Source organism: Oncorhynchus clarkii, chromosome 17 (assembly GCF_045791955.1).
Source record: "Oncorhynchus clarkii lewisi isolate Uvic-CL-2024 chromosome 17, UVic_Ocla_1.0, whole genome shotgun sequence".
Lineage (NCBI taxonomy): Eukaryota > Metazoa > Chordata > Actinopteri > Salmoniformes > Salmonidae > Oncorhynchus > Oncorhynchus clarkii.
In genome coordinates, this window is record NC_092163.1 from 46,554,821 (window position 1) to 46,582,207 (window position 27,387).

General features: G+C 41.9%; 1 protein-coding gene and 1 long non-coding RNA gene across 2 annotated transcripts in view; one reads left to right on the forward strand and one right to left on the reverse strand.

Moving 5' to 3' along the window:
* LOC139370970 (uncharacterized) overlaps nucleotides 1–12,842 on the forward strand; it is a 42,869-nt gene extending 30,027 nt beyond the window's left edge. The window contains exons 2-3 of the long non-coding RNA XR_011627195.1: nucleotides 8,553–8,893; nucleotides 11,718–12,842. This is a non-coding gene — a long non-coding RNA (uncharacterized lncRNA). The remainder of the gene's footprint in view (nucleotides 1–8,552; nucleotides 8,894–11,717) is intronic.
* On the reverse strand, nucleotides 6,869–16,229 carry LOC139370946 (nuclear receptor subfamily 4 group A member 1-like). The gene is made up of 7 exons (XM_071110865.1): nucleotides 15,997–16,229; nucleotides 13,301–14,127; nucleotides 12,964–13,093; nucleotides 12,499–12,662; nucleotides 12,065–12,267; nucleotides 11,702–11,880; nucleotides 6,869–8,811 (listed from the first exon to the last, which is right to left on the reverse strand). Exons 2-7 carry the CDS (start codon nucleotides 14,123–14,125, stop codon nucleotides 8,549–8,551), a joined length of 1,764 nt encoding a protein of 587 aa, XP_070966966.1. The 5' UTR covers nucleotides 14,126–14,127; nucleotides 15,997–16,229; the 3' UTR covers nucleotides 6,869–8,548.
* Nucleotides 16,230–27,387: the final 11,158 nt, after the last annotated feature.

Here is a 27,387-nt window from a genome sequence, read left to right on the forward strand (position 1 = left end):
GTCATATTTGTCTGGGAGTGACAAACATGCATCGCTGACAAGGGCTTACTGCTGAATAGTCTGAAGTGTTGGCTCACTGAGTTGTCTCGTGGTAGTGAATCCTCCACTTGTTGGAGGTGATGCCTTTTGAGGAAGTTCTAGACGTTGAAGAACGCGGAACGAAGACGCAGGGAGTCAGGAAGCAGGTGCAGTCGGTGAATTTAATCTGAACAAACAGAGCGAATACAAGAGCAAGAGTAGCGTCTGAACATGATCACAGAAACAATACTGCCTGATGGGTGATACAATGGCTTGCTAGATAAAGGGGTTGATGAAGTCCAGGTGTGCCTGATGAGGCGCACGTGTGCGTAATGATTGGTTGCCAGGACCGGTGGTTTGTAGACCGGCAGCGTTGAGAGCCAGAGCGGGGGGGTGGGAGTAGACGTGACAGTCACGTAGAATTTGACTGCCGTCATGATGGTGTGGCGGTAATATGGTCACCGTAACAGCCCTACTCGGAACTCAGAAATCTCAGACTTTCAGTGCATTCACGACAACTGGGAACTCGGGAGAAATCTGTGCTCGGGCGGCGAAAAATATTTTTTAACTGTTATCCAACTCGGAATTCCAACCTGAAAATGACACTTGCCCCCCGGCAGTCAGGGCCAGGCCAGAACGTACGTCTCTGACCGAAACATCCACAATAAATGTTCAGAAGTAGTTTCTGCGGCTGTTGCAGTGTCGCTATGTCGTTTACCTTAAGGCAAAGCACCGTGCTAAACCAGCAAATTGTCTGGTTTTCAGTTCACTCTAAACCCCAGCTAAACTAAACAACATCATATGATTATGTGCGTGTTAACATTTCACTTCTAAAGGCCAGAAAACTGGCCACCAGCTTATGTCATTAGGGTGAACATATTTTACCCATTAGTAGTATGATATGTGAGTGAAATGTTAGTATGATACAGTATGGGTTGTCTGGGTGGAATGGAATGGATTAGTTATTGTCAGGTCAAACCTTAGGGGTTGATTTTAAATCACCATCGTTCCAGGATGACCTTATTTTACAGCTTTAACCCATCTTCAACTCATTTTGAAATTGGTTTACAGAACAAATAGCATAGTAAATAAGACTTGATCTATAGTTTAGGCTTGCCTATCAAAAACAATGGACAAATCCAGTACATCGATCCCCATTCAAATGATGAGTAACAAAGAAGTTTGGACTCCTTTACCTTTGTGTGGTTCCACTGGCTCGAACATGTTGTTCCACTGGCTCTGTTGGTAGTAGTTTGGTTCTTACATCACCAGAGAGGTCTGGATTTGATTTCCACATACAGTGCATTCGGAAGGTATTCAGACCCTGTGACTTTTTCCACATTTTGTTATGTTACAGCCTTATTCTAAAATGGATTGAATTGTTTTGTTTCCTCATCAATCTACACACAATAATGAACATTTTGTGGTGTATTTTGTGTAGATTGATGAGGAAGAAAGGAATTTAATCCATTTTAGAATAAGGCTTTAACGTAAGAAAATGTGGGAAAAGTCAAGGGGTCGGAGTACTTTCCGGATGCACTGTATACTGAATGAACTGTAAGTCACTCTGGATAACATGTATAGTATCTGTCCAAAGGTCAACATTCCCATTTACCGCTAGATACCACCATGTGCACTCCTGCAAATCTCACACTGGATAGAAGCGTCTGCCAAAATGACCAGATGCCAACTGTATACTACATGTGTATACGACTGTATATTGACATACGCTGTATTCCTAATGAAAGTAGAGATGGTGTACAGAATAGTCCCTAGGTTATGTCTACTGGTCTCTGAAGATGTCTAGCCTCTGTCAACCCTGAATGGGGACTACACCCATATGTCCATCCACTCACTGTACCCATCAGATTGTGGGCAGCATGACTGGACTTTTTAATTGTAATACATGTCTCTATGTGAGCTTTTATATAGCCTCCCCTTCTTTTCTCCTCATGCCCCCATTTTCCACTCTGGCTGCCAACATTAAAATCCAGATGACTGGAGTGTGGTCTGAGATCGGATGTCCAGGGGAGTATTGGCTGAACACGGTTTTCAATTTCCCTGGGCTGTGATTGGCAAAGGATAGACTGCTGATCATGGGTGCTGTGCCAATGTTAACACATTTTGCGCACCTCTCCCCTTGACAGCCCAATTTCAAAAAGCACCACAGTGGTAATAGCAAGTCTTGATAACAGCAACATATTGCTTGCTTTGATTTGTATTTATTATGGATCTCTATTAGCTGCTACAAAGCAGCTACTCTTCCTGGAGTCCAGCAAAATTAAGGCAGTTCATACAATTTTAAAAACATAACAATATATTCAGATTTCACAACACTACTCCACCACTACCACATACAGTGCCTTGCGAAAGTATTCGGCCCCCTTGAACTTTGCGACCTTTTGCCACATTTCAGGCTTCAAACATAAAGATATAAAACTGTATTTTTGTTTTTGTGAAGAATCAACAAGAAGTGGGACACAATCATGAAGTGAAACGACATTTATTGGATATTTCAAACTTTTTTAACAAATCAAAAACTGAAAAATTGGGCGTGCAAAATTATTCAGCCCCTTTACTTTCAGTGCAGCAAACTCTCTCCAGAAGTTCAGTGAGGATCTCTGAATGATCCAATGTTGACCTAAATTACTAATGATGATAAATACAATCCACCTGTGTGTAATCAAGTCTCCGTATAAATGCACCTGCACTGTGATAGTCTCAGAGGTCCATTAAAAGCGCAGAGAGCATCATGAAGAACAAGGAACACACCAGGCAGGTCCGAGATACTGTTGTGAAGAAGTTTAAAGCCGGATTTGGATACAAAAAGATTTCCCAAGCTTTAAACATCCCAAGGAGCACTGTGCAAGCGATAATATTGAAATGGAAGGAGTATCAGACCACTGCAAATCTACCAAGACCTGGCCGTCCCTCTAAACTTTCAGCTCATACAAGGAGAAGACTGATCAGAGATGCAGCCAAGAGGCCCATGATCACTCTGGATGAACTGCAGAGATCTACAGCTGAGGTGGGAGACTCTGTCCATAGGACAACAATCAGTCGTATATTGCACAAATCTGGCCTTTATGGAAGAGTGGCAAGAAGAAAGCCATTTCTTAAAGATATCCATAAAAAGTGTGGTTTAAAGTTTGCCACAAGCCACCTGGGAGACACACCAAACATGTGGAAGAAGGTGCTCTGGTCAGATGAAACCAAAATTGAACTTTTTGGCAACAATGCAAAACGTTATGTTTGGCGTAAAAGCAACACAGCTGAACACACCATCCCCACTGTCAAACATGGTGGTGGCAGCATCATGGTTTGGGCCTGCTTTTCTTCAGCAGGGACAGGGAAGATGGTTAAAATTGATGGGAAGATGGATGGAGCCAAATACAGGACCATTCTGGAAGAAAACCTGATGGAGTCTGCAAAAGACCTGAGACTGGGACGGAGATTTGTCTTCCAACAAGACAATGATCCAAAACATAAAGCAAAATCTACAATGGAATGGTTCAAAAATAAACATATCCAGGTGTTAGAATGGCCAAGTCAAAGTCCAGACCTGAATCCAATCGAGAATCTGTGGAAAGAACTGAAAACTGCTGTTCACAAATGCTCTCCATCCAACCTCACTGAGCTCGAGCTGTTTTGCAAGGAGGAATGGGAAACAATTTCAGTCTCTCGATGTGCAAAACTGATAGAGACATACCCCAAGCGACTTACAGCTGTAATCGCAGCAAAAGGTGGCGCTACAAAGTATTAACTTAAGGGGGCTGAATAATTTTGCACGCCCAATTTTTCAGTTTTTGATTTGTTAAAAAAGTTTGAAATATCCAATAAATGTCGTTCCACTTCATGATTGTGTCCCACTTGTTGTTGATTCTTCACAAAAAAATACAGTTTTATATCTTTATGTTTGAAGCCTGAAATGTGGCAAAAGGTCGCAAAGTTCAAGGGGGCCGAATACTTTCGCAAGGCACTGTATCTACAGTACAAAATCCATGTGTACGTGTGTGTATAGTGCGCATGTTATCGTGTGTGTGTGTATATGCATGTATCTGTGCCTATGTTTGTGTGGCTTCACAGTCCCCTTTGTTCCATACAGTGCATTTTTATGTTTTTTTTTATTTTAAATCATATTTTACTGCTTGCATCAGTTACTTGATGTGAAATAGAGTTCCATGTAGTCATAGCTCTATGTAGTACTGTGTGCCTCCCATAGTCTGGATTTGGGGACTGTGAAGAGACATCTTGTGGCATGTCTTGTGAGGTATGCATGGGTGTCCGAGCTGTGCGTCAGCAGTTCAAGCAGACAGCTCGGTCCTCACATGATCACATCTTGCCCTACTGTATGTCTGATCTTGATTTATCTGCTTTGTAGCCTCTTATCCAGCCAGGGGGTTGATACACAGTGGTAGTGGATGGAGTGAGTAATCTCCATTGTTCATATATTGAACTATATGTACAAAAATATATGTACATATAACTAAATTGCCTGTTTTCATATTTCAACATATATGTTTATATATTTAAAAATATGCTGTGGGAATACATTTTGACAGCATGCTGTGATAGCTAGTAAAATATAGTCCAAAATATATTTAATAAATATATGTTGCCATGTATTTTAATGACTGGAAAATGTATATTTTTACCTTTTATACTGTAGCTAGGCTACATTAAAGGCTAGGCTACATTAAAATCCAATGCATAAAACTACACATTTCAGCACTAAATCACAATGGCATGCTGTGGTATACTTTAAAAAGTTATGAATGAATGAATGACTAGTGACTGACAACTAAAAGAGTGCTTTCAATAATCTTTATTTCTTGCTCAAATAACCCTTGGTGAATTGTGGCATGGGAGTCACTTGTAAAGTCGTATCTGAAACTCAAATATAATGTACAAATTATCTCTGTGCACTTAACATCTGTATGTGAAAATAATGTATTGTGTTACAACTGATTCCTTCACCTCGTGTCCATTGTCAGACACACGAGTTGACAGTGACCCTTTGGATAAAGCAGAGACAGAGTCAGTGAAAATATTCCACAGAAGATGAAGAATAAATGAGGGGTTAATGTTCATGAACATCAAAGCAAAATGATACAAAAGATTACTTAAATTGGCTGGGGTCTGTCCATTGGCAGCTGAGGATCCAGACCAGAAGGATACACTGCAGGAGAGAAAAATATGATTATTTTTAGCTAGAAATAATCTAACGTTAGCTAGCCAGTCCTGAGACACCCAACCCACACCATAACTAGCTAAATTAGCTAGCTAGCAAGCAACGCTTGGTTAGCCTAGAAAATCAAACAATAGCTTTGGCAATTAAATTATATCTAATACAAACATGACATTAACTCTACTCAACTTTCATTTTCAAAACAATTCTTACCTTGGTCAGTCACACTGCACTTCTGTGGCAAGCTAAAGAAGGAGCTTGCTAGCTCGACAAAAACTCTTGCTTGCAGTTGAATAAATCACTTCTTCCTCTGTCACCCACCAGGTTAAAAGCATTTTAATTAAATGTTAAGAATGTATAATCAAATAAAATGGCATTATCCAAGAGATATTTTTGGGGATGACAGCTGCTCGTCTCCTTCTGAAGAAAATTCTAAATTGCAATGGCTGCTCTGTCAGTTGAAGGCAGGGGCAACATTTCAAATTTTGACTGAGAGCCCGGATAAATATATACAAATATATGTTATAGATTCAAGTGTCTTTTAAACACCTAATTTATTTGTACTGTTTCATAAGTGGCAGGTAGGCCATACCTCAATAACTGTAGAATACATTTTTAACTACAACTCAATGATCCATCTTTTGCATGTAAAACACAATTTCCAGAACCTAATGCTAAGGTACCAGAGGTCAATAGAGACTCAACATTATCATTAGGGAAGGTTGTGAGGAGTGTGTGTATTTTATGCGTACATATATATTTGGGAAAATCTCTATCAATCTATTTAATTATATTATTTTCCCATATGGGATACTACAGAATAGCTCTGCCATACTATGTACAGTAATACATTGTGTGGTTTATACAGCCCAATAACAAAGAAACTCAAAGGGGAACAACCAAAATTCATATTGTAAGGTGTTAGTATCAGCTACTTTGAGTATATCATATAATATGCCTAGACAACACTATGGAAAAGATAGACACCCACACAGTTATGACGTCATGTGCCCCTGTGTGGCACAGAGCATGACAGTTCCCTTTCTATCAATCTTATCTAGAAACTAAGCAAGTGGTTTTACTGAAAGGAAGGAACGGCTCCCGGTTATGATGTCATGAAAATCAAACCAATGGTGTACAACTTCAGCTGCAGACAGCCTCTAAACTAGAGGAAAGAGTTTTATCCACAGGAGGCTGCTGAGGAGAGGATGGCTCATAATAATGGTTGAAATGTGTTTGATGTGTTCGTTACCATTCCAGTTATTGCTGAGCCCATCCTCACCAGTTAAGGTACCTGTGGTTTTATCATTATCTTAAGCAGTGAAACCACGTATTTCTTTGGAGATACCAGATAACTCATAATCTGGTGTTAATTTTTACTACACACATCATCATAAAAGTATGTCTGTGAAATAATATGACATTTAAGAAAAATGGCAACAAATGTTGTATTTTGAAATTGTAATTTAATATTAAATGTAATATTAAACTTTTTCTTCCTCTGTGTGTGTGTGTGTGTGTGTGTGTATGTGTGTGTGTATATATATATATATATATATATATATATATATATATATATATATATATATATATATATATATACCACATTACGAAAACTCACAAATATAAAGTATTTATGTTATAAGAATACACACAGAAAAAGAAGCAGGAAACATTTTTATACATCTGTATACTGTGTTAGAACGTTGAAGTGCTCTTAGCTGCTCGTGGTTTTGTCACATTTCACCATGTAATGACTTAAGAAATCACTTGAAGTTCATTTCAAGAAGAAAATAAAAACAACATATAATAAAACTGCACACACTCCTCCTGAAGGAGCGTGTGTAAGGCAACATTTGCAGTAGCAGAGGTTTATATACACACACAGTTAAGGATAGAAAGCTATAGAGTCACATGTTTGAGTGGATCCATGTTACAGCTATACTATGCTATAATCGTTCATTCATAAAAATAAATGTATTTATGATTTTTATCCCTGGACTATTAGGCTATTCCAAATCATGGGATTCCTAACCTCTGTTTTCAAGTATCTCTTGGTATGCACATTTTCATTTCAGCCAATCGTACTTCACCAAGTCTGTTTGAATGTTTTAGATTTACAGACTTTATAGCAGTGAGATGGTTGGAATGAAAACCTAAATACACAGGAGTTGGTCAGTATTTAATGATTTGAAACTTTTTTAAAGGCACTTTTCAAACATTAAATCTGCTGGCATGTTTCTCTTTTTAAGGACTCATGGCTATTGGCTAGGTACAAATCTGTCGTTCTGCCCCTGAACAGGCAGTTAACCCACTGTTCCTAGGCCGTCATTGAAAATAAGAATTTGTTCTTAACTGACTTGCCTAGTTAAATAAAGATAAAATAAAAAATAACATTAGAGTTAAGGAAAATAATTGTTTTGTTTCAGTAATATGATTCTCCTGCCATTAAAAATGTTGCCGTGTGGTGTGAGTAAAAATGATGGCACCTTTTTAGATACATTAAGGCTTTAGGGTTGATGAGCTGTAAATGTCACAACAATAGCCAGCTATCACCTCAGGCAGACAGATGGAACGTTTCCCTTTGGTCCAATACCTTGTAAAGGTGTGGTATCAGGACTACAAATGGCTATTATAACAGTTTTTTAATGAAAATATTCACTTTTGAAATGTAGGACCTAACAGTTGTCGTTAAGAAAGGCTTGTGAACTGGAGACCCCAGTGTTTGACTCTGTTTGTCTCTTGACGCGTCAACTTTGAACACCTGCTAAATTAAATCTATTGGGATATGAAGACTCCATAGGATTTTTGAGAACTTGGGTTTAAGTGGGTGTTCAGGTGTGAACATATGCAGTTTATTTCCCTCAGAGCTGTACATACACACCAACTGTCTCCCAATATTTTGCAACCTACAAAGAAACAAACGTAAACATTTTGCATAGCGATAAAGCCACTCCACAAACTCACACTTACAAAAGAGACCAAAAACTTGAAATGTCCACTCGTGTCTTCTTCTCTCTTGTTGGATGTTGTCCATGAGAATTCCACAGATAGGAAAATAGACATCCAATTCTGCCACCCACAGGTCTTTAAAAAAAAAACTAAACGTGAGAAAAATACAGGCAGAATCAGACACTTGTCATTAAGTCAGTGCACTGGAAAGGGGCAAGTCCACGCCACTTCAGTGGTGGGGGGTGCCTCCTATCCATATGCAACACTCAGAAGTCCCAAATGTAATGGACTCGGACAACGGCCCCATATTCACCTCCTCAGTTTATCGTATTTGTGTCCCCTCACATCATCACTTAATCACTCCTCTTCATCTTTTTTTAATCTGTCCTTTCAGAAAGGTAAGGTATCCATGAAGATTTTGTCTACGATGGGCGGTGGGGGAACCAGGTCCTCCAGCTTCAGGTAGAAGATGCGCTGTAGGCCCTGGGTGCAGAGGGTGCGCAGCTCAGGGAGCTTCCCCAGTAGTCGGGACAGGAAGTTGGGCTGGGGCCTCCCCGCATCGGAGCCACTGCTGGTCACATGGTCCCTCAGACAGGTGATGAGGCAGTTCTGGAACTCCTCCACCCGTTTGGGCTCTTTAAGGCCATGGCGATCTGAGGAGAAACCACAAGGAGAAACATCTTGATGAGAAACGTGAATGGGCATTTCACTGTACCATTTACAACTGCTGTGCATGTGAGCAATAAACTCTGATTCATTTGATTTTGATTTGGCTATAGCCTATATCACATGCATATGTTATGCTTGTTTCAGTGTTAGAACTACAGTGCCTTCAGAAAATATTAATACCCCTTGACTTAGTCCACATTTTGTTGTGTTACAGCCTGTATTCAAAATGTATTAAATTGATTTTATTTCTCACCCATCTACAAACAATACCCCATAATGACGAAGAGAAAACATCTTTATTTAAAATGAAATAGAGAAATATCTAATTTACATATATATTCGCACCCCTGAGTCAATACTTTGTAGAAGCACCTTTGGCAGCGATTACAGCTGTGAGTCTTTCTGGGTAAGTCTCTAAGAGCCTTCCACACCTGGAGTGCGCAACATTTGCTCATGTTCTTTTCAAAATTCTTCAAGGTTGGTTGCTGATCGTTGCTAGACAACCATTTTTAGGTCTTGCCATAGATTTTCAATTAGATTTAAGACAAAGCTGTAACTCGGCAACTCAGGAACATTCACTGTCTTTTTGGTAAGCAACTCCAGTGTAGATTTGGCCTTGTGTTTTAGGTTATTGTCCTGCTGAAATATGAATTCATCTCCCAGTGTCTGGTGGAAAGCTGACTGAACCAGGTCCTGTGCTTAGCTCTATTCCATTTATTTTTTATCCTGAAATACTCCAGAGTCCTTAACGATTATAAGCATACACATAACATGACACAGCCACCACTATGCTTGAAAATATAGAGAGTGGTACTCCGCAATGTGTTGTTTTGGAATTGCCCCAAACATAAAACTTTGTATTCAGGACAAAAAGTGAATTGCTTTGCTACATTTGTTTTGCAGTATTACTTTAGTGCCTTGTTGCAATCAGGATGCATGTTTTGGAATATTTTGGCTCATTACACTCTAGTGACTCCTTGTGGCGGGCCAGGCACCTGCAGGCTGAACTCCGGTCGTCAGTTGAACGGTGTTTCCTCCAACACATTGGTGCGATTGGCTTCCAGGTTAAGTGGGCGGCTGTTAAGAACAACGGTTTGGCGGGTCATGTTTCAGAGGACGCATGACTCGACCTTCCCCTCCCGAGACTGTTGGGGAGTTGCAGAGAAATAGGGGGTAAAATACAAAAAAAACTATATGCATGCCTGAGCAGTTTCCTTCCTCTTCGGCAATTGAGTTAGGAAGGACGCCTGTATGTTTGTAGTGACTGGGTGTATTGACACACCATCCAAAGTGTAATTAATAACTTCACCCAGCACAAACGGATAATCAATGTCTGTATTATAATTTTTTGGACTCATTTATCCATTTTACCCAATAGGTGCCCTTCTTTGGAGGCATTGGAAAACCTCCCTGGTCTTTGCGGTTGAATCTGTGTTTGAAATTCACTGCTCGACTGAGGGACCTTACAGATAATTGTATGTGTGGAGTAGAGAGATGAGGTAGGAAAACATAATGTTAAACACTATTATTGCACACAGAGTGAATCCATGCAACTTATTATGTGACTTGTTACGCAAATGTTTACTCCTGAACTTATTTAGATTTGCCATAACAAAGGGGTTGAATAGTTATTAACTTCTTACGGATCAAGTCCCGTTAACAGGATAGATTTGACAACATCCGGTGAAATTGCAGAGCGCCAAATTCAAACTATATAAATATTCAACATTCACGAAAATACAAGTGTAATACATCAAAATAAAGCTTAACTTCTTGTTAATCCAGCCGCTGTGTCAGATTTCAAAAAGGCTTTACGACAAAAGCACACCATGCGATTATCTGAGGACAGCTCCCTGCATACAAAAACAACCATTTTTCAACCAGGCAGGTGCGTTACGAAAGTAAGAAATAGCGATATAATAAATGCCTTACCTTTGAAGATCTTCATCTTTTTGCAATCCCAAATGTCTCAGTGACACAATGAATGGTCGTTTTGTTCGATAAATTCCTTCTTTATATCCCCAAAATGTCAATTTATTTGGCGCGTTTGATTCAGAAATACAACGATTCCAACTCGCCCAACATGACTACAAAGTATCTAATAAGTTCCCTGTAAACTTGGTCCAAACATCTAATCCAACCTCAGGTACACTAAAATGTAAATAATCGATCAAATTTAAGACAGAATAAACTGTTTCCAATACCGGAGAAAAACAAAGAGGAAAGACTAGAGTCCACCTGAGTGATGCATAGAAAGAATAAGACGACGACTTCATTTTTCAAAAGAAAAACATTGAACAATTTCTAAAGACTGTTGACATCTAGTGGAAGCCATAGGAACTACAATCTGGGCCCGAAGGTTTCCCATAGAAAAGCATTGGAAAACACAATGACCTCAAAAAAAATGTTCCCTGGGTGGATTGTGCTCTGGGTTTCGCCTGCCAAATCAGTTCTGTTATACTCACAGACATTATTTTAACAGTTTTAGAAACGTTAGAGTGTTTTCTATCCAATACTACATGTATTGCATAACCTAGCTTCTGGGCCTGAGTAACAGGCAGTTTACTTTGGGCATTCTTTTCATCCGGACGTGAAAATACGGCCCCCTAGCCTAAAGAGGTTTTAAGACATTTCAGCCTTTAATTTTTCATTAACTTGTAAAACCTTCTAATTTCATAATTACACTTTGACCGTATGGGTTATGTGTGTGTGTGTAGGCCAGTGACACACAATCTAAATGTAATCTATTTTATGTCAAGGGGTGTGAATCATTTCTGAAGGCACTGTACACTTAGAGTTATTCCTTTCAGCTCCTAGTGGAGCAAATAAGTGGCTCACTAAAAGTGTGTGTGTGTGTGTGTTTGTGTGTCTCACCTGTGATGATGACCAGTGCTGCAAGGCAGGCGAATGAGGACACGTCCAGGTTCATGCGGTGGAGGCTCTGGGAGAAGTCCATGATGGAGTCGATCCAGTCGCCAAAGCCTCGCACACACTGCATACGGTGAAGTACCACACCGTTGCAGAAGATCAGCTTGTCTTTCTCAGGACTTGACCTAGACACAGAACAGTCTTAACATATATTGTAGAAACATTGGGCACACATTTGTGTTTTTTACAGAGTAAATGTATGCATCCCAAATGGCACTATTCCCTATTTACTGCAATACTTTTGACCAGGGCCCATAGGGAATAAGGTGCCATTTGGGATGCAGACAATGGTTACAGTGGTAATTATACCTGTATGCTAGCCGGAGGATAAAGAGTTCCACGAAAGCAGATTCCAGGAGCAGCTCCTGGTCTTCCGGGCAGAAGGCGGTGAATTCTGGGATGGTCTCGGCCCATTTCCGAATCACATCCATGGTGCCTGTCAGCAGGTCGTAGAACTGCTGGATGTCATTGGCATCCTCTTTCTCTGATAGGCTGGCCACCGTCTCCTGGTACTGAGGAGTGGATAGAAGAAAGAAAGGGATGAATCACTGCCTCTGATGTCCTTCTCTTCACAACATGTAGTGTGAAATGGGATCGAGATCACTGCAATCAAAGAATCTTAATTACATAACTATATTATAGCGAGAAGCTTAACTTTAACAGCAGCAACTGGCTAAATTCTGAGAGAGATTCAGACAACTAATAATATGATGTTCCATGAGTCACATGTCTGGAGGTCCTACCTTGGAGTAGTCCAGCTTTCCGATGGCGGGGTTGGAGTCTATGTGAGCCCTGACAAGAGAGGCGATGATGTTGACGGGTGGGGTGGTGGACACTGACTCTAGCACTGTCTTGGATTTAGAGGGCAGACGACCCCTGCGACCTTTCAGGCTGTCTGTGCGGACGACTGTAAGTGAGAGAAAAAAATAATACTCTCACTGACTGTACCTGTCTGAGATTCTCATGTGACTGTCACCATAAGCCTCCGTTTCACTGAATAACGGCTATATCCATTTCAGTTGATATTTTTATACGACTGGGCACAGTAAACTTGCCTAGTTAAATAAAGGTTAAATAAAATAAAAAAGCTTCAGTTTCGCATGGCTTTCATTCTTAGCTTGGGTTTCACATGATTGTCATTGCAACTTGGTTTTCACGTCACATATACTAGACACTGAAGGCTTTAAGGGAGTGTGACATGGCATTACCTTCCTTCACCATTCCCACCCCCAGGCACTTCTGGAAACGGCAGAATTGGCAGCGGTTCCTTCGCCGCTTGTCTACTGGACAGTCTTTGTTGGCTAGGCACACATATTTAGCATTCTTCTGTACAGTTCGCTGCAATAACAAAGAACAGTGTGATTATTTTCCTGCGCATTTGTCAAAGTTCCCCTTTTAATTTTATAATCAGTTTCTTAATAGTGAGCACTTATACTGAAACTGGAGCCAAGTAAATGTATGAATATTAAAGATGTTATTATGTGTAAATGAATCATAAAAATCATGAAATAATAATAATAATATAACTACTGTGAAGCGTCCTACCTTAAAGAAGCCCTTGCAACCCTCACAGGTGCGGACCCCGTAGTGCTGACAGGAGGCATTGTCCCCACACACCGCACAGCGACCCTCGTTGGCCCCGGGGCTGCCGGTCTTAGGGGACAACATGTGCCTTTCCATGAGCCCGGGGCTGTCCATGGACCTCTGGTCTAGGGACAATGGGGCATAATGGAGCTGGGAGGCATGCCTCTGGGAGGGCTGAAAGAAAGGGTCCTCCTCACTCTGCTGGGGGCCCTGGTGCTGCCCCAGGGGGGAGTGCTGCTCTGTGGTGGGTATGAAGGTGAAGAAGGAGGGTTGCTGAGCCAGGCTTGACTTATCGGCCATCCAGCACCCAGGGTCTGGGGAGTAGGGGCTGAAGGGTGAGTCCCAGACTGGGCCAGGCTGGCTCTGGAAGCCCGGGGTGGGTGGGGAGGGGGCGGCTGATGCGGGGCTGCCATAATAATCGGAGCCGCAGGAGGACAGCGTCTCGTCGAGGTAGCTGAGGGCGAAGGAGCCCGGGTAGCAGCTATATACCTGGATGTCGTCCAGTTTAAAGGCTGAGTGCTGAGCCTGAGGGCTGGAGGTGCTGCCGGCTGAGTGGCCGGAGGGGGCGGTGGAGGTGGTGATCTGGCAGGAGTAGGTGTCAAACTCGCCCACATAGCCGCTGCCCACCAGGGTGTTGATGCTGGGGAGGGAGGAGGCGGTGAGCTGGTCCTGCTCGGCACCAATGTCCATGGTTAGCTTAGCACTGAGTTCGGGGTTCAGGAACTCAGAGCTGTAGTAGTTGTTGTCGTAGGGCACAGTTCCATACTGAGTTTGAACACAGGGCATCGCTAAAAAAGAATTGAAAACAATATTTAATACAAATATTTCAAAGACATTCACCATTCAAATAATTGAAATGGTGCCAGTAATGTTGAGTAATGTAGGCCAACCTGCCGTACACTCCAAGCTCACCATCACCCCAGTCAAACCAGGTGCAATAACCATAAACAAGTCAACAACACTGAAGAAACTTAATCGGTCTTAGGAATCCCTTTTAACACCTCTCCAACAGTGCACCTCGACATCATCCCATACAGAAACACTTCCATCCCCCCTCACACTGACACAGCTTTAGGCCTGTTGGTACCCCTTTGGCGATTCTGAGAAAGCCTGGAAAACCAGTTGTCCGGATGATGGGGAGATCGTCTTGCTGGAGGATATTGCGTTACTGGCTTTTAATGCTACGATTATGAACAGGGCAACCCTCCTCCCCAAAGACTGACAGTACTAAGGAGTCCAGGGGATTGGGTTTCAGGGTGGGCTAAATGCCAGCTGAAGAGAGGAAGGTGGCAGAGCGGGGGGGTGCTGCTAGGGTGTATTTAGCAGCTGGACATGTGTGTGTTTCATGTCTACCTCAGAACTGTCAATATCAGATCAATATTGGATCTGGTGGACTTTTCTCCATGAGGTGTTATCTCTATAATCATCTGATCCAATTAATCTCAACTATTGTCTTAATTCAATGTCAGTTAAACCACAATGAAGGCTTTTGGTCAATCAGTCAAAGCTTTGATTATCTCAAGACATCCTTGCATGACTAGACACAATGTAAAATAAACAATTATCCTAAACACTTTCATTTATGTTCAATCCCTGAAATGGAAGACACTGCTTTTTCCTTGTTATATCATCGTCAACAACATGTCTGGGTGTAGGCTCTTCTGCCCCTAAGCAGTGACTGTTTTTTATCTCTTAGCATGTGCTTTGGTGAGAACTATACACCTGTTGCACACAAACTAAAGTAAGAAACATCGTTGACCTATGAAAAGGGTACCAACATCAAAAGGTCACAAGTTAACTTCTGAACTCTGTGTGGAACGTGCATGCAAAGGATATGTGTGCATCATCTGATAAGCTGAGGACAACAGGGATACAACAAAGAGACATCCGATACTGCCACCGCCTCTTGAACACAGTAAAACGACTGGCCATATCGCCACCTGTCTGCCTTTCATAATAGTAGCCTAAATTGATAGCAATGTGACGCATAAACCTATTTATTTAAAATAATACAGATGGATTAAGTTTCAAATAACTGACCATGAAGAGCAAATCATACAAAACTAGAAATATCCAACCACTCACATGCTCAACTATTTCCTTTCAATATTTCAAGCCTCGAAATGATGCAATCATAAAGGCTACACAGCAAACAATACTTGGGCTATGTCAAGACCATCAATACACCCCTATTGGCTCAATATAAAAGGACCTATAAAATAGCCCTATAACAGGGAGTGTGCGGCTGGTCACAACACTGACCAACACATACGCAAGTCACAAGTGTGACAGAGCTCAATGTTGAATGCAGTAAAGTCTACAACGATATCCACGACATCTAGCATTTGGTCTGACATGTTATTTACTTATTATTTGATTGACAGTTTCAGAAGCTGTAGCATACTCGAATGGGAACGTAGCATCTATACATTGAATTTGCGGTATGCCATTAGAAAATATAACATTTTAATTACCAATAAAACAAAAATACAGCAATTGCAAGTAGGCTAAAATGCAACAATTAATTACATTAAGCAAGCGTTTTAGTGGGATAAAGTGTTCAAAGAATAAAAAGGCATCCCTGCCAATCGGATCCATAAAAAACAGTGAAGCGCACTAAGCATGCATGCAAAATATAAGAAATAACTTTTACTAACCTGCTGTATAAATCCTCAATTCCTTAGCCAACGTCTCATTTATTCCGAGTGATGGATAAACATCAAGTGTGTTACAACCTCTGTTTACAATTCTGAAAGGGAATGAAATCTTCAGACTTGAGGCACAGCGTAATATATACAGTCACTTGTATTTTGCCGTTACGTCAGGTAGTCCCGCCTCTAGGCGTGTCTTTTCCCATAAAAGGCAAACGGGGCGGTGACTTTTCCGGGTCAGGAGCCAATGGCATCGTTCTCTCACAGACGTCCTCATCACTCTGACGCACGCTCGGGATTCCATTGACGCAAGCGCCTGCGGAGTTGTCTGATCTAAATTTAGACCTTTTTACATACGTGGTGCTATTACCGCCTGGTATAGGCTAAAAATAAACGTCTGATGATGACATTGTATTGCTAAAAAGGAATTTAAAATTGATAACTGACAAATGAGTGCCAGAAATAATAATAATTATAGGTTTGTCATCTCAAGGAAGATGTTTGTAAAGCCTAAATGCTGGGATGTTTTGTTTGTCTATTTAAACTAGGCTATTCAAATTGTACACGATGTAGCCTACATTTTTATATGCTAGTATGTATAGTCTAACAAATCATTTGCAAACAGGAACATACATATAAGGAGTTTATAAACACAATTGCTCAGTTAGGCCTAACCCAATAAGGTCTAGCAGTAGGCCTATCTTCTAAGTACAATGTAACAACAATGAGTAATTACAATACTTTTTAAACTGTACTTACATTAATAATTACATAGTAATAATGGCACTGTAATGTAAAGGGTAAACCTAATTAATGACATAAGACATTAATGACGTTACATATTGTAATATTTAAAGCCTTTTTATGAATGATTTGGCCTATATAATTACCATAGCCTATAGCCTAACAGTCTACAAAGCCTGTGTTCCAAATCTCAACCCTTTTCCCCAACGTGCACTTGTGCACTCCCCTGCATAGATTTAAAAGCATAGGATTGGTGTAACAGTTCACACCAATGGGGAGTGCACAAGAGCATACTTCAGGGAAAAGGGTGCAGAGTAGGTGCAGCTTGAGAAACGGTATTATGCATGGGTGTGTTGGTATGTGGAGGGTGTGTGTGCCAAAAAAAAAGCTGAGCCCTGCTTGAAGCGCAACAAGCGGGAAAAATCTGCACGTGGCTACGTCAAGTTTTATGCCAACAAGATCAGACAGGTCTATCCCTATATAAAAAAAGTATGATGACAGTTAAAGGTGTTGGCATATTCTCTAAAGGTAAATTCTCGGAATTCAGGAACTGAATACCCAGCTCAATTCCTGGAGGGCCTGCGGGTTTTTGTTCCTCCCTTGTACTTAAATGATCAATTAAGGTAACTGATTAGTCAGAAACTTCCCTGGTCTAGTTCTTAATTGACACAAATTTATAGAAAATAACGAAACCTCTCCCACCCAAGTTTGGGAAACCCTGCTCAAGGGGAAGTTTCCACAGAAACATATACAGTTCGGCAAAAAAGTACTTATTTTCCACCATAATTTGTAAATAAATTTTAAAAAATCCTACAATGTGATTTTCTGGATTTTTTTCCTCATTTTGTCTGTCATAGTTGAAGTGTACCTATGATAAATTACAGTCCTCTCTCATCTTTTCAAGTGGGAGAACTTGCACAATTGGTGGCTGACTAAATACTTTTTTGCCCCACTGTATTTACTGGAAGTTTCATTCTGGCAGCAGAGTACCACTTGGGATGAGGCGGTACAGATCTAGGACCAGCTTCCCCCACCCCAAATTCTAAGCAGAAGTGTTCCCAGATCTTTCTCATGTGGGTCATATTGCTAAGTATTCTATCTTAGTACACAGTAAAAAGTGGGATGATGCTGTTGTTCATCTGAAGTGCTTTTACTGATTGGAATGATTTGAAAATTACGTGTTGGTTCGTTCAACTTATTCTATTCAATTTGTCTGAAAACAAACAACGAATTTGACAGATCAATGTGATTTTTTTTATTTAATTAAAGTTTCTAAATTGCTTTCAACACCTTAAGCACATGCACACTGCATAGACGGACGGGTTGGCTGACAACATCATGAAAATGATGCGCACACATTGACGTGGAGGAAGCCATGCTATGTTATGATTCTGATTTAATTGCTTGTAACCCAGTTGAAGTTATTCAGATAGGTAATTCCAAAGTCAAAAACGAACTTGGCGCAAGATTTTTAAAAATGGGTTGTATTTACAATAAATATTAGATTGAATTTATATAAATATGTAGATTTACATGGAATTTATGTAATTGATTGTAACCCAGTTGAAGTAATTTGGATAATTAGTTCCAAAGTGAAATATCAACCTGGAGCCAGATTTCTTTTAAATGTTGTACTTAAGGAAATATGAGATTTTATTCAACTTAATATTTAGATTTCAGGTACACTACATAACCAAAGGTATGTGGACACCTTCTTGTCGAACATCTCATTCCAATGCCATGGGCATTAATATTGTGTTGGTCCCCCCTTTGCTACTATAACAGCCTCCACTCTTCTGGGAATGCTTTCCACTAGATGTTGGAACTTGCTTCCATTCAGCCAAAAGAGCATTAGTGAGGTTGGGCACTGATGTTGGGCGATTAGGCCTGGCTCGCAGTCAGTGTTCCAATTCACCCAAAGATGTTTGATGGGGTTGGGGTCAGGGCTCTGTGCATGCCAGTCAAGTTCTTCCACACCAATCTCAATAAAACATTTCTGTATGGACCTCGCTTTGAGCATGGGGGATTTGTCATGCTGAAACAGGAAAGGGCCTTCCCCAACTTCCCCAATACAGTTCCAAGATGGCGTAGCAGTCAGACATCTTTGTCTTGTCTTATGTACATATCATATTTCTACTTACACCGGAACTGGAATTGCTCAACTGAAGCTAGCTAACTAGCTACCAGCTATCAGTCAGCTAACCACCGCTAGCGGTCATCAGCTAATCTTTAGCTCGGAATGCTCTCGCCAGTTCGTACAACGCGTTTCAAACCAGAGCATACCGGACCTATTTTTCTCTCCATATCCCAGGATTCCTACCGCAAACCCTGAACCTTTTCATCTGGATCATCGCAGCTAGTTAACCGCAACCCGGGTTGACTACTCCTGGCTAACGTTTCCGTCCCAGAGCAAGCCCATGCTATGCCCATCTCCCGGCTCCTGGGCTACTCCTGAAGCCCATTCCTCGGCTACAATATCCGGACCCCTTCTACTGCCAGTACGACGCACGGAACCGACATAATCTGCCCGACGATTCCAACAGGCCCCTCAGGCGCGACGTCCCCTGAAGGCCCATTCTGCTAAACGCGGCCAGCTAGCTATCTAGAGCATATTGGGTTGTTAGCTGATCCATCGGCCAGTTTCTTGGACCACTATACCCATTTTGCCAATTGGACTTGGACCCCTCTGCTACTTGGAACCCTACTAATTCCACGACTGGTCTATCGACCGACGTAACCGCACGAGCAGGCAAAAACAAACTTTCCCCCATCGCAACATCCCTCTAAGGCACTTCTGCTAACTTGCTAGCCCCGGCCTGCTAACTGCTAGCTTGCTAGCCCCGGCCTGCTATTTGTCTGAATCGCCGTGTCCCCAGCCAACCCAACCACTCACTGGACCCATACAATTCACTTGGTTGCGAATGCCTCTCCCTAATATCAATATGCCTTGTCCATTACTGTCCTGGTTAGTCATTACTGTCTTATTTCACTGTAGAGCCTCTAGCCCTGCTCAATATGCCTTAACCAACCATGTTGTTCCACCTCCCACATATGCGATGACATCACCTGGTTTAAACGTCTCTAGAGACTATATCTCTCTCATCATTACTCAATGCCTAGGTTTACCTCCAATGTACTCTCTTCCTACCATACCTTTGTCTGTACATTATGCCTTGAATCTATGCTATCGTCCCCAGAAACCTGCTCCTTTAACTCTCTGTTCCGAATGTGCTAGACGGCCAGTTCTTATAGCCTTTAGCCGTACCCTTATCCTACTTCTCCTCTGTTCCTCTGGTGATGTAGAGGTTAATCCAGGACATGCAGTGCCCGAGCTCCACTCCTACTCCCCAGGGGCTCTCATTTGTTGACTTCTGTAACCGTAAAAGCCTTGGTTTCATGCATGTTAACATTAGAAGCCTACTCCCTAAGTTTGCTTTATTCACTGCTTTAGCACATTCTGCCAACCCAGATGTCTTAGCTGTGTCTGAATCCTGGCCTAGGAAAATCACCAAAAACCCTGAAATTTCCATCCCTAACTATAACATTTTCCGCCAAGATAGAACTGCCAAAGGGGGCGGTGTTGCAATCTACTGCAGAGAGCCTGCAGAGTTCTGTCTTTACTATCCAGGTCTGTAAAAATCAATTCGAGCTTCTACTTCTAAAAATTCATCTTTCCAGACACAAGTCTCTCACCGTTGCCACTTGCTATAGACCACCTTCTACCCCCAGCTGTGCCCTGGGCACCATATGTGAATTGATTGCCTATCTATCTTCTGAGCTCGTTCTGGTAGGTAACATAAACTGGGACATGCTTAACACCCCGGCCATCCTACAATCTAAGCTTGATGCCCTCAATCTCACACAAATTATCAATGAACCTACCAGGTACAACCCCAATTCTTTACACACGGGCACCCTCATAGATATCATCCTAACTAACTCGCCCTCCAAATACACCCCTGCTGCTTTCAACCAAGATCTCAGCGATCACTGCCTCATTGCCTGCATCTGTAATGGGTCTGCAGTCAAACAACCACCCCTCATCACTGTCAAACGCTCCCTAAAACACTTTAGCGAACAGACCTTTCTATTCGACCTGGCCGGGGTATCCTGGAATGACATTGACCTCCTCCCGTCAGTAGAGGATGCCTGGTTATTGTTTAAAAGTTATTCTTAAAATAATTATTAAATAAGCATGCTCCATTCAAAAAATTTAGAACCAGGAATAGATATAGCCCTTGGTTCACTCCAGACCTGTCTGCCCTTGACCAGCACAAAAACATCCTGTGGTGTTCTGCATTAGCATCGAATAGCCCCCACGATATGCAACTTTTCAGGGAAGTTAGGAACCAATATACACAGGCAGTTAGGACAGCTAATGCTAGCTTTTTCAAACAGAAATTTGCATCCTGTAGTACAAACTCAAAAAAGTTCTGGGACACTGTAAAGTCCATGGAGAATAAGAGCACCTGTAGGGAGCTGCCCTCTGCACTGAGGCTAGGAAACACTGTCACTACCGATAAATCCACAATAATTGAGAATATCAATAAGCATTTTTCTACCGCTGGCCATGCTTTCCACCTGGCTACCCTTACCCCGGTCAACAGCCCTGTGCTCCCCACAGCAACTCGCCCTAACCTCCTTCTTCAAAGGGGGAGACACTCTAGACCCAAACTGCTACAGACCCATATCTATTCTACCCTGCCTATCTAAGGTCTTTGAAAGCCAAGTTAACAAACAGATTACCGACCATTTCGAATCTCACCGTACCTTCTCCGCTATGCAATCTGGTTTCAGAGCTGGTCACGGGTGCACCTCAGCCACGTTCAAAGTCCTAAACGATATCATAACCGCCATCGATAAGAGACATTACAGTGCAGCCGTATTCATTGACCTGGCTAAGGCTTTCGACTCTGTCAATCACAACATTCTAATTGGCAGACTCAACAGTCTTGGTTTCTCAAATGATTGCCTCGCTTGGTTCACCAACTGCTTCTCCGATAGAGTTCAGTGTGTCAAATCGGAGGGCCTGTTGTCCGGACCTCTGGCAGTCTCTATGGGGGTGCCACAGGGTTCAATTCTCGGGCCGACTCTCCTCTCTGTATACATCAATGATGTCGCTCTCGCTGCTGGTGATTCTTTGATCCACCTCTACGCAGACGACACCATTCTGTATACTTTTGGCCCTTCTTTGGACACTGTGTTAGCTAACCTCCAGATGAGCTTCAATGCCATACAACTCTCCTTCCGTGGCCTCCAACTGCTCTTAAATGCTAGTAAAACTAAATGCATGCTCTTCAACGGTTCGCTGCCCGCACCTGCCCACCCGTCCAGCATCACTACTCTGGACGGTTCTGACTTAGAATATGCGGACAACTACAAATACCTAGGTGTCTGGTTAGACTGTAAACTCTCCTTCCAGACTCACATTAAACATCTTCAATCCAAAATTAAATCTAGAATTGGCTTCCTATTTCGCAACAAAGCATCCTTCACTCATGCTGCCAAACATACCCTCGTAAAACTGACCATCCTACCGATCCTCGACTTCGGCAATGTCATTTACAAAATAGCCTCCAACACTCTACTCAACAAAGTTGATGCAGTCTATCATAGTGCCATCCGTTTTGTCCCCAAAGCCCCATATACTACCCACCAATGCGACCTGTATGCTCTCGTTGGCTGGCCCTCGCTTCATACTCGTCGCCAAACCCACTGGCTCCAGGTCATCTACAAGTCTCTGCTAGTTAAAGCCCTGCCTTATCTCAGCTCATTGGTCACCATAGCAGCACCCACCTGTAGCACGAGTATATCTCAAGCCAATTCTTCCTTTGGTCGCCTCTCCTTCCAGTTCTCTGCTGCCAATGACAGGAACGAACTGCAAAAATCTCTGAAGCTGGAGACTCTTACCTCCCTCACTAGCTTTAAGCACCAGCTGTCAGAGCAGCTCACCTGTACATATCTCATCTGTAAATAGCCAATCCAATCTACCTCATCCCCATACTGTATTTATTTATATATCTTGCTCCTTTGCACCCAAGTATCTCTACTTGCACATTCATCTTCTGCACACCCTACCATTCCAATGTTTAATAGCTATATTGTAATTACTTCGCCACCATGGCCTATTTATCAAATAAAATTGATTTCAATAAAATGTATTCAAATAAAATAAAATGTATTTATATAGCCCTTCGTACATCAGCTGATATCTCAAAGTGCTGTACAGAAACCCAGCCTAAAACCCCAAACAGCAAGCAATGCAGGTGTAGAAGCACGATGGCTAGGAAAAACTACCTAGAAAGGCCAAAACCTAGGAAGAAACCTAGAGAGGAACCAGGCTATAAGGGGTGGCCAGTCCTCTTCTGGCTGTGCCGGGTGGAGATTATAACAGAACATGGCCAAGATGTTCAAATGTTCATAAATGACCAGCATGGTCAAATAATAATAATCACAGTAGTTGTCGAAGGTGCAGCAAGTCAGCACCTCAGGAGTAAATGTCAGTTGGCTTTTCATAGCCGATCATTAAGAGTATCTCTACCACTCCTGCTGTCTCTAGAGATTTGAAAACAGCAGGTCTGGGACAGGTAGCACGTCCGGTGAACAGGTCAGGATTCCATAGCCGCAGGCAGAACAGTTGAAACTGGAAATTGCCTTACCTTTCTTATCCTACCTCATTTGCACATGCTGTTTATAGATTTTTCTACTGTATTATTGATTGTATGTTTGGTTATTCCATGTGTAACTCTGTGTTGTTTTATGTGTCTAACTGCTTTGCTTTATCTTGGCCAGGTCACAGTTGCAAATGAGAACTTGTTCTCAACTAGCCTACCTGGTTAAATAAAAGTGAAATAAAAAATAAAAAAACTGTTGTCACAAATTTGGAAGCACAGAATCGTCTAGAATGTCATTGTATGATGTAGCGTTAAGATTTCCCTTCACTGGAACTAAGGGGCCTAGTCCAAACCATGAAAAACAGCCCCAGACCATTATACCTCCTCCACCAAACTTTACAGTTGGCACTATGCATGCGGGCAGGTAGCATTCTCAGAACCCAGATTTGTGAAGTGTCGATTCATCACTCCAGAGAACGCATTTCCACTGCTCCAGAGTCCAATGCCCCGTGAGCTTTATACCACTATACCACTGGAAACACATTTCATGAAGCTCCCAACTAACAGTTATTGTGCTGATGTTGCTTCCAGAGGCAGTTTGGAACATGGTAGTGAAAGCTGCAACCAAGGACAGACGATTTTTACGCGCTGTGTGCTTCAACACTCGGCTGTTCTGTGAGCTTGTGTGGCCTACCACTTCGCGGCTGAGCCGTTGTTGCTCCTAGATGTTTCCACTTCACAATAACAGCACTTACAGTTTACCGGGGCAGTACTAGCAGGGCAGAAAATTGCCGAACTGACTTGTTGGAAAGGTGGCATCCTGTGACGGTGTCACGTTGAAAGTCACTGAACTCTTCAGTAAGGCAATTCTTCTCCCAATGTTTGTCTATGGAGCGGGGTGGCAGGTAGCCTAGTGGTTAGAGCATTGGGCCAGTAACTGAAAGTTTGCTAGATCGAATCCCCAAGCTGACAAGGTAGTTAACCCACCGTCATTGTAAATAAGATTTTTTTCTAAACTGACTTGCCTCGTTAAATAAAGGTTAAATAATATTTTTTTTTAATTGAATTGAATTAAAAATATGGAGATTTCATGGCAGTGTGTTTTATACACCTGTCAGCAACGGGTGTGGCTGAAATAGCTGAATCCACCAATTTGAAGGGATGTCCAAATACTTTTGTGTATATATTGTAATTGATCTACTTGCTTGTAACCCAATTGAAGTCATTTGGATATAATGTTCCAAAGTGAAAACTCAACTTGGAGCAAGATAAAATTGTTTGTATTTACAGGAAATATTAGTTTGTATTTGTTATTCATTAGATTTAACCAAAGAGGGAAATTAGGTTGAATGTTGAAAGAAATAGGTTGCACCAACTGGAAATACAGGTTTGGTAATAATCAAATAAAACAGTTGGCATTGAATCCTGTGTTTGGTTTCAACAAATGTACTATTTGAAACCACTTGAAATCATTGTTCTTGGTTGATCCAAAGACATTTTTTACAGTGTATGAAGACGGTAATGTTGCTAAGAATATCAGAGAACAACCGTAACTTATACAATAGGTCCAGTTTTACTACTGTAGTCTTGCTGAAAGTGTCTGCACTCTGCTCTCTTTCCAGTCTCAGGGCAGGCAGGCCAGGGGACACTTCAGTGCAATGAAAGACATGATTCAAATCTCTAAATTCCTCCCTTGACTTTGACTCCCTCCCAATCCCAGCATACAGTATGTACAGTAAAACACGCTATACTGTAGGGTCAATATTGACTCAACTGGTGCACCATAGCCGGGAAACCTGGGGAGAGAAACTGTTGTTTTCACCAACCACCTGGGTAGAGAGTGGGAGGGGTGGAAAGCCCCAGCAGTAGTCTAACCTAACTAACGTCTCAGTGTAATAGAGGCTATCGACACGGTGGAAAGATATATGATATCCTATAGTGAGTACCCTTCCAGTCTCTCAGGGTACAATATAGCTTCATATTCTATACTTAGAGCTTGGTGTTAGACATGAGACCTAGACCCAATGTCCCTGTAGATTTGACTCCAGAAAAAACTCTGACATGTAAGCTGCAAATCAATGATAACAAAACACACCCTGTGTGTGGCTGGTTAAACTGTCTATACTGCTCCCCTGTAGTTGAATTGAAATATAATTTCCCATCTCAGGACATAGACGTGAATGGGAATTCCCAATCTAGTAATTCTACTTCTATGGTTGAATATAGCAGATGGAGCTCCTCTGGTCCAGGAAGGTAGATGTGCATCCCATTAATATCTCCTTTCTCCTGAAGTGTGCAATAGGGTGACCACATGTCCCGGATTGTGCAGGAGAGACCCGCATTTTGTCCCTTTGTCCCGCAACCAAACAATCATGTCTGGAATTTTATCAACACATTCAAATACCACTAATATTCCAAAAAGTTGATTTGTCCCGTATTTCAGTCAGACATTCCAACCTGTATATTTTGCAGCAGAGAGGAAGAGGCGAAGCTATAGGTTTCACTCTCGACAAAATGGGCTTATTTTGGACCTAAACCTTTTGGCCTGCCTTCATGCCTTTGGGACAAGGATTGTCATAGTTAGGGAGGAGACATGACGGGAGGCTGCTGAGAGGAGGACAGCTCACAATAATGTCTGGAAATGAGCAAATGGAATGGCATTTAACACATGGAAACCATGTGTTTGATGTAATTGATACCATTCCACTATTCGGCTCCAGCCATTACCACGAGACCGTCCTCTCCAATTAAGGTACCACCAACCTCCTGTGTCAAGATACAGTTCTCAGTTAACAGTCACGTTGCGCTTTTGACAAGTTTTAGGTTTATATCATAAGCTTGCGTTACTGGTGATGTTAAACAATTATCCAATCATTGTTGAGATCTGATATTCTACACAGCGCAGCGCAATGCGAGACGTAGACCAACGTAATATCTTCAACCAATCACATTTGTCAAATCCTTTCAGTCTAAATTCCAGCTAAACTTGGAGAACATTTAACTACTTACAAAAAGCATGCTTCTTTCGAAGAGTTACAAAGGTAAGTAAATAGCCGTATTAGACCAAATATATACGTGATTAGACTGAAAAGATATGTGATTTCGTCAAACGTGTGAGGCTCTCCATGCTCATTAAACATATGTCTGCTACTTCACTCAATTTGTTTTTTAAAGTCTCCTGTCTTAACTGTTTTTACATTCCCTGAGACCAACAAGAAATGTTTCCTTGGCCAAGTATTCTGAGATTTTCATAAAACAGACACACATTTGCTATCTCAAATTTTGCGCGAGGAAAAGGAGTATAGGCTCACTTAAATTAACTCCTTCAGTGCAGTGGGAGTTTCTTTTGGGGTGGGGGGGGATTCTGCCCAAAAAATGTATTCACTGTCCCGGAAAATCATCCATTTGTCCCGCATTTGGGTATTTTAAATGTGGTCACCCTATTGTGCACTCATTCAGTACTTCCCATAAATCTAAATGCATTGAATTGTGGAGGCCTGGGAGAGTGGGAGTTTCCACCATGTTTCTTACACCACAAATGTCCTTTGAAATCAGTGAAGGGAAGTGAACAAGCGCACACTGCGAGTAAGGAGAGATCATTGGGACTTACACAGTGTCTGCTGATCATTACACATGACATGACAGGTACACACACCGACTTTACCCAGAGTAGATAAGAAAAACATGCACCATGTAGTAACAGGTCAGATTACACTTTCAAGTGTAAAACTGAGCAACGACCGAACCCCAACACGCCCTTTTTGCAGCCCCTCGGGCTCAGACACTTCAGCTCCCACCATCCATCCACAGTGCCCAGCTGCCATCTTACATTTGTCAGCAGGCATAAGAGCCCTGAGCACAAGCACACACACCACGTACGTAGTTACGTCCTCACTACCAGCTTGGAATTAAGCTCATCCGGGAGGAAGGGACTCGTGATCCTAGATTGTTTGCATTTGGCTGTGGGGTGAAATGGAACAGTGGCTGACAACTCTCAGGCTACAGCAGCTGCTGCCTCTATAGTCACCACGCCTCCCTC

Coding starts and splice junctions, on each gene's coding strand:
- LOC139370946 (XM_071110865.1), bottom strand. CDS start 14,125: ATGCCCTGTGTTCAAACTCAGTATGGAACTGTGCCCTACGACAACAAC. Junction 12,663..12,963: donor GGTGGGAATGGTGAAGGAAG/GTAATGCCATGT, acceptor TCTCACTTACAG/TCGTCCGCACAGACAGCCTG. Junction 11,881..12,064: donor ATCCTCCGGCTAGCATACAG/GTATAATTACCA, acceptor TTCTGTGTCTAG/GTCAAGTCCTGAGAAAGACA.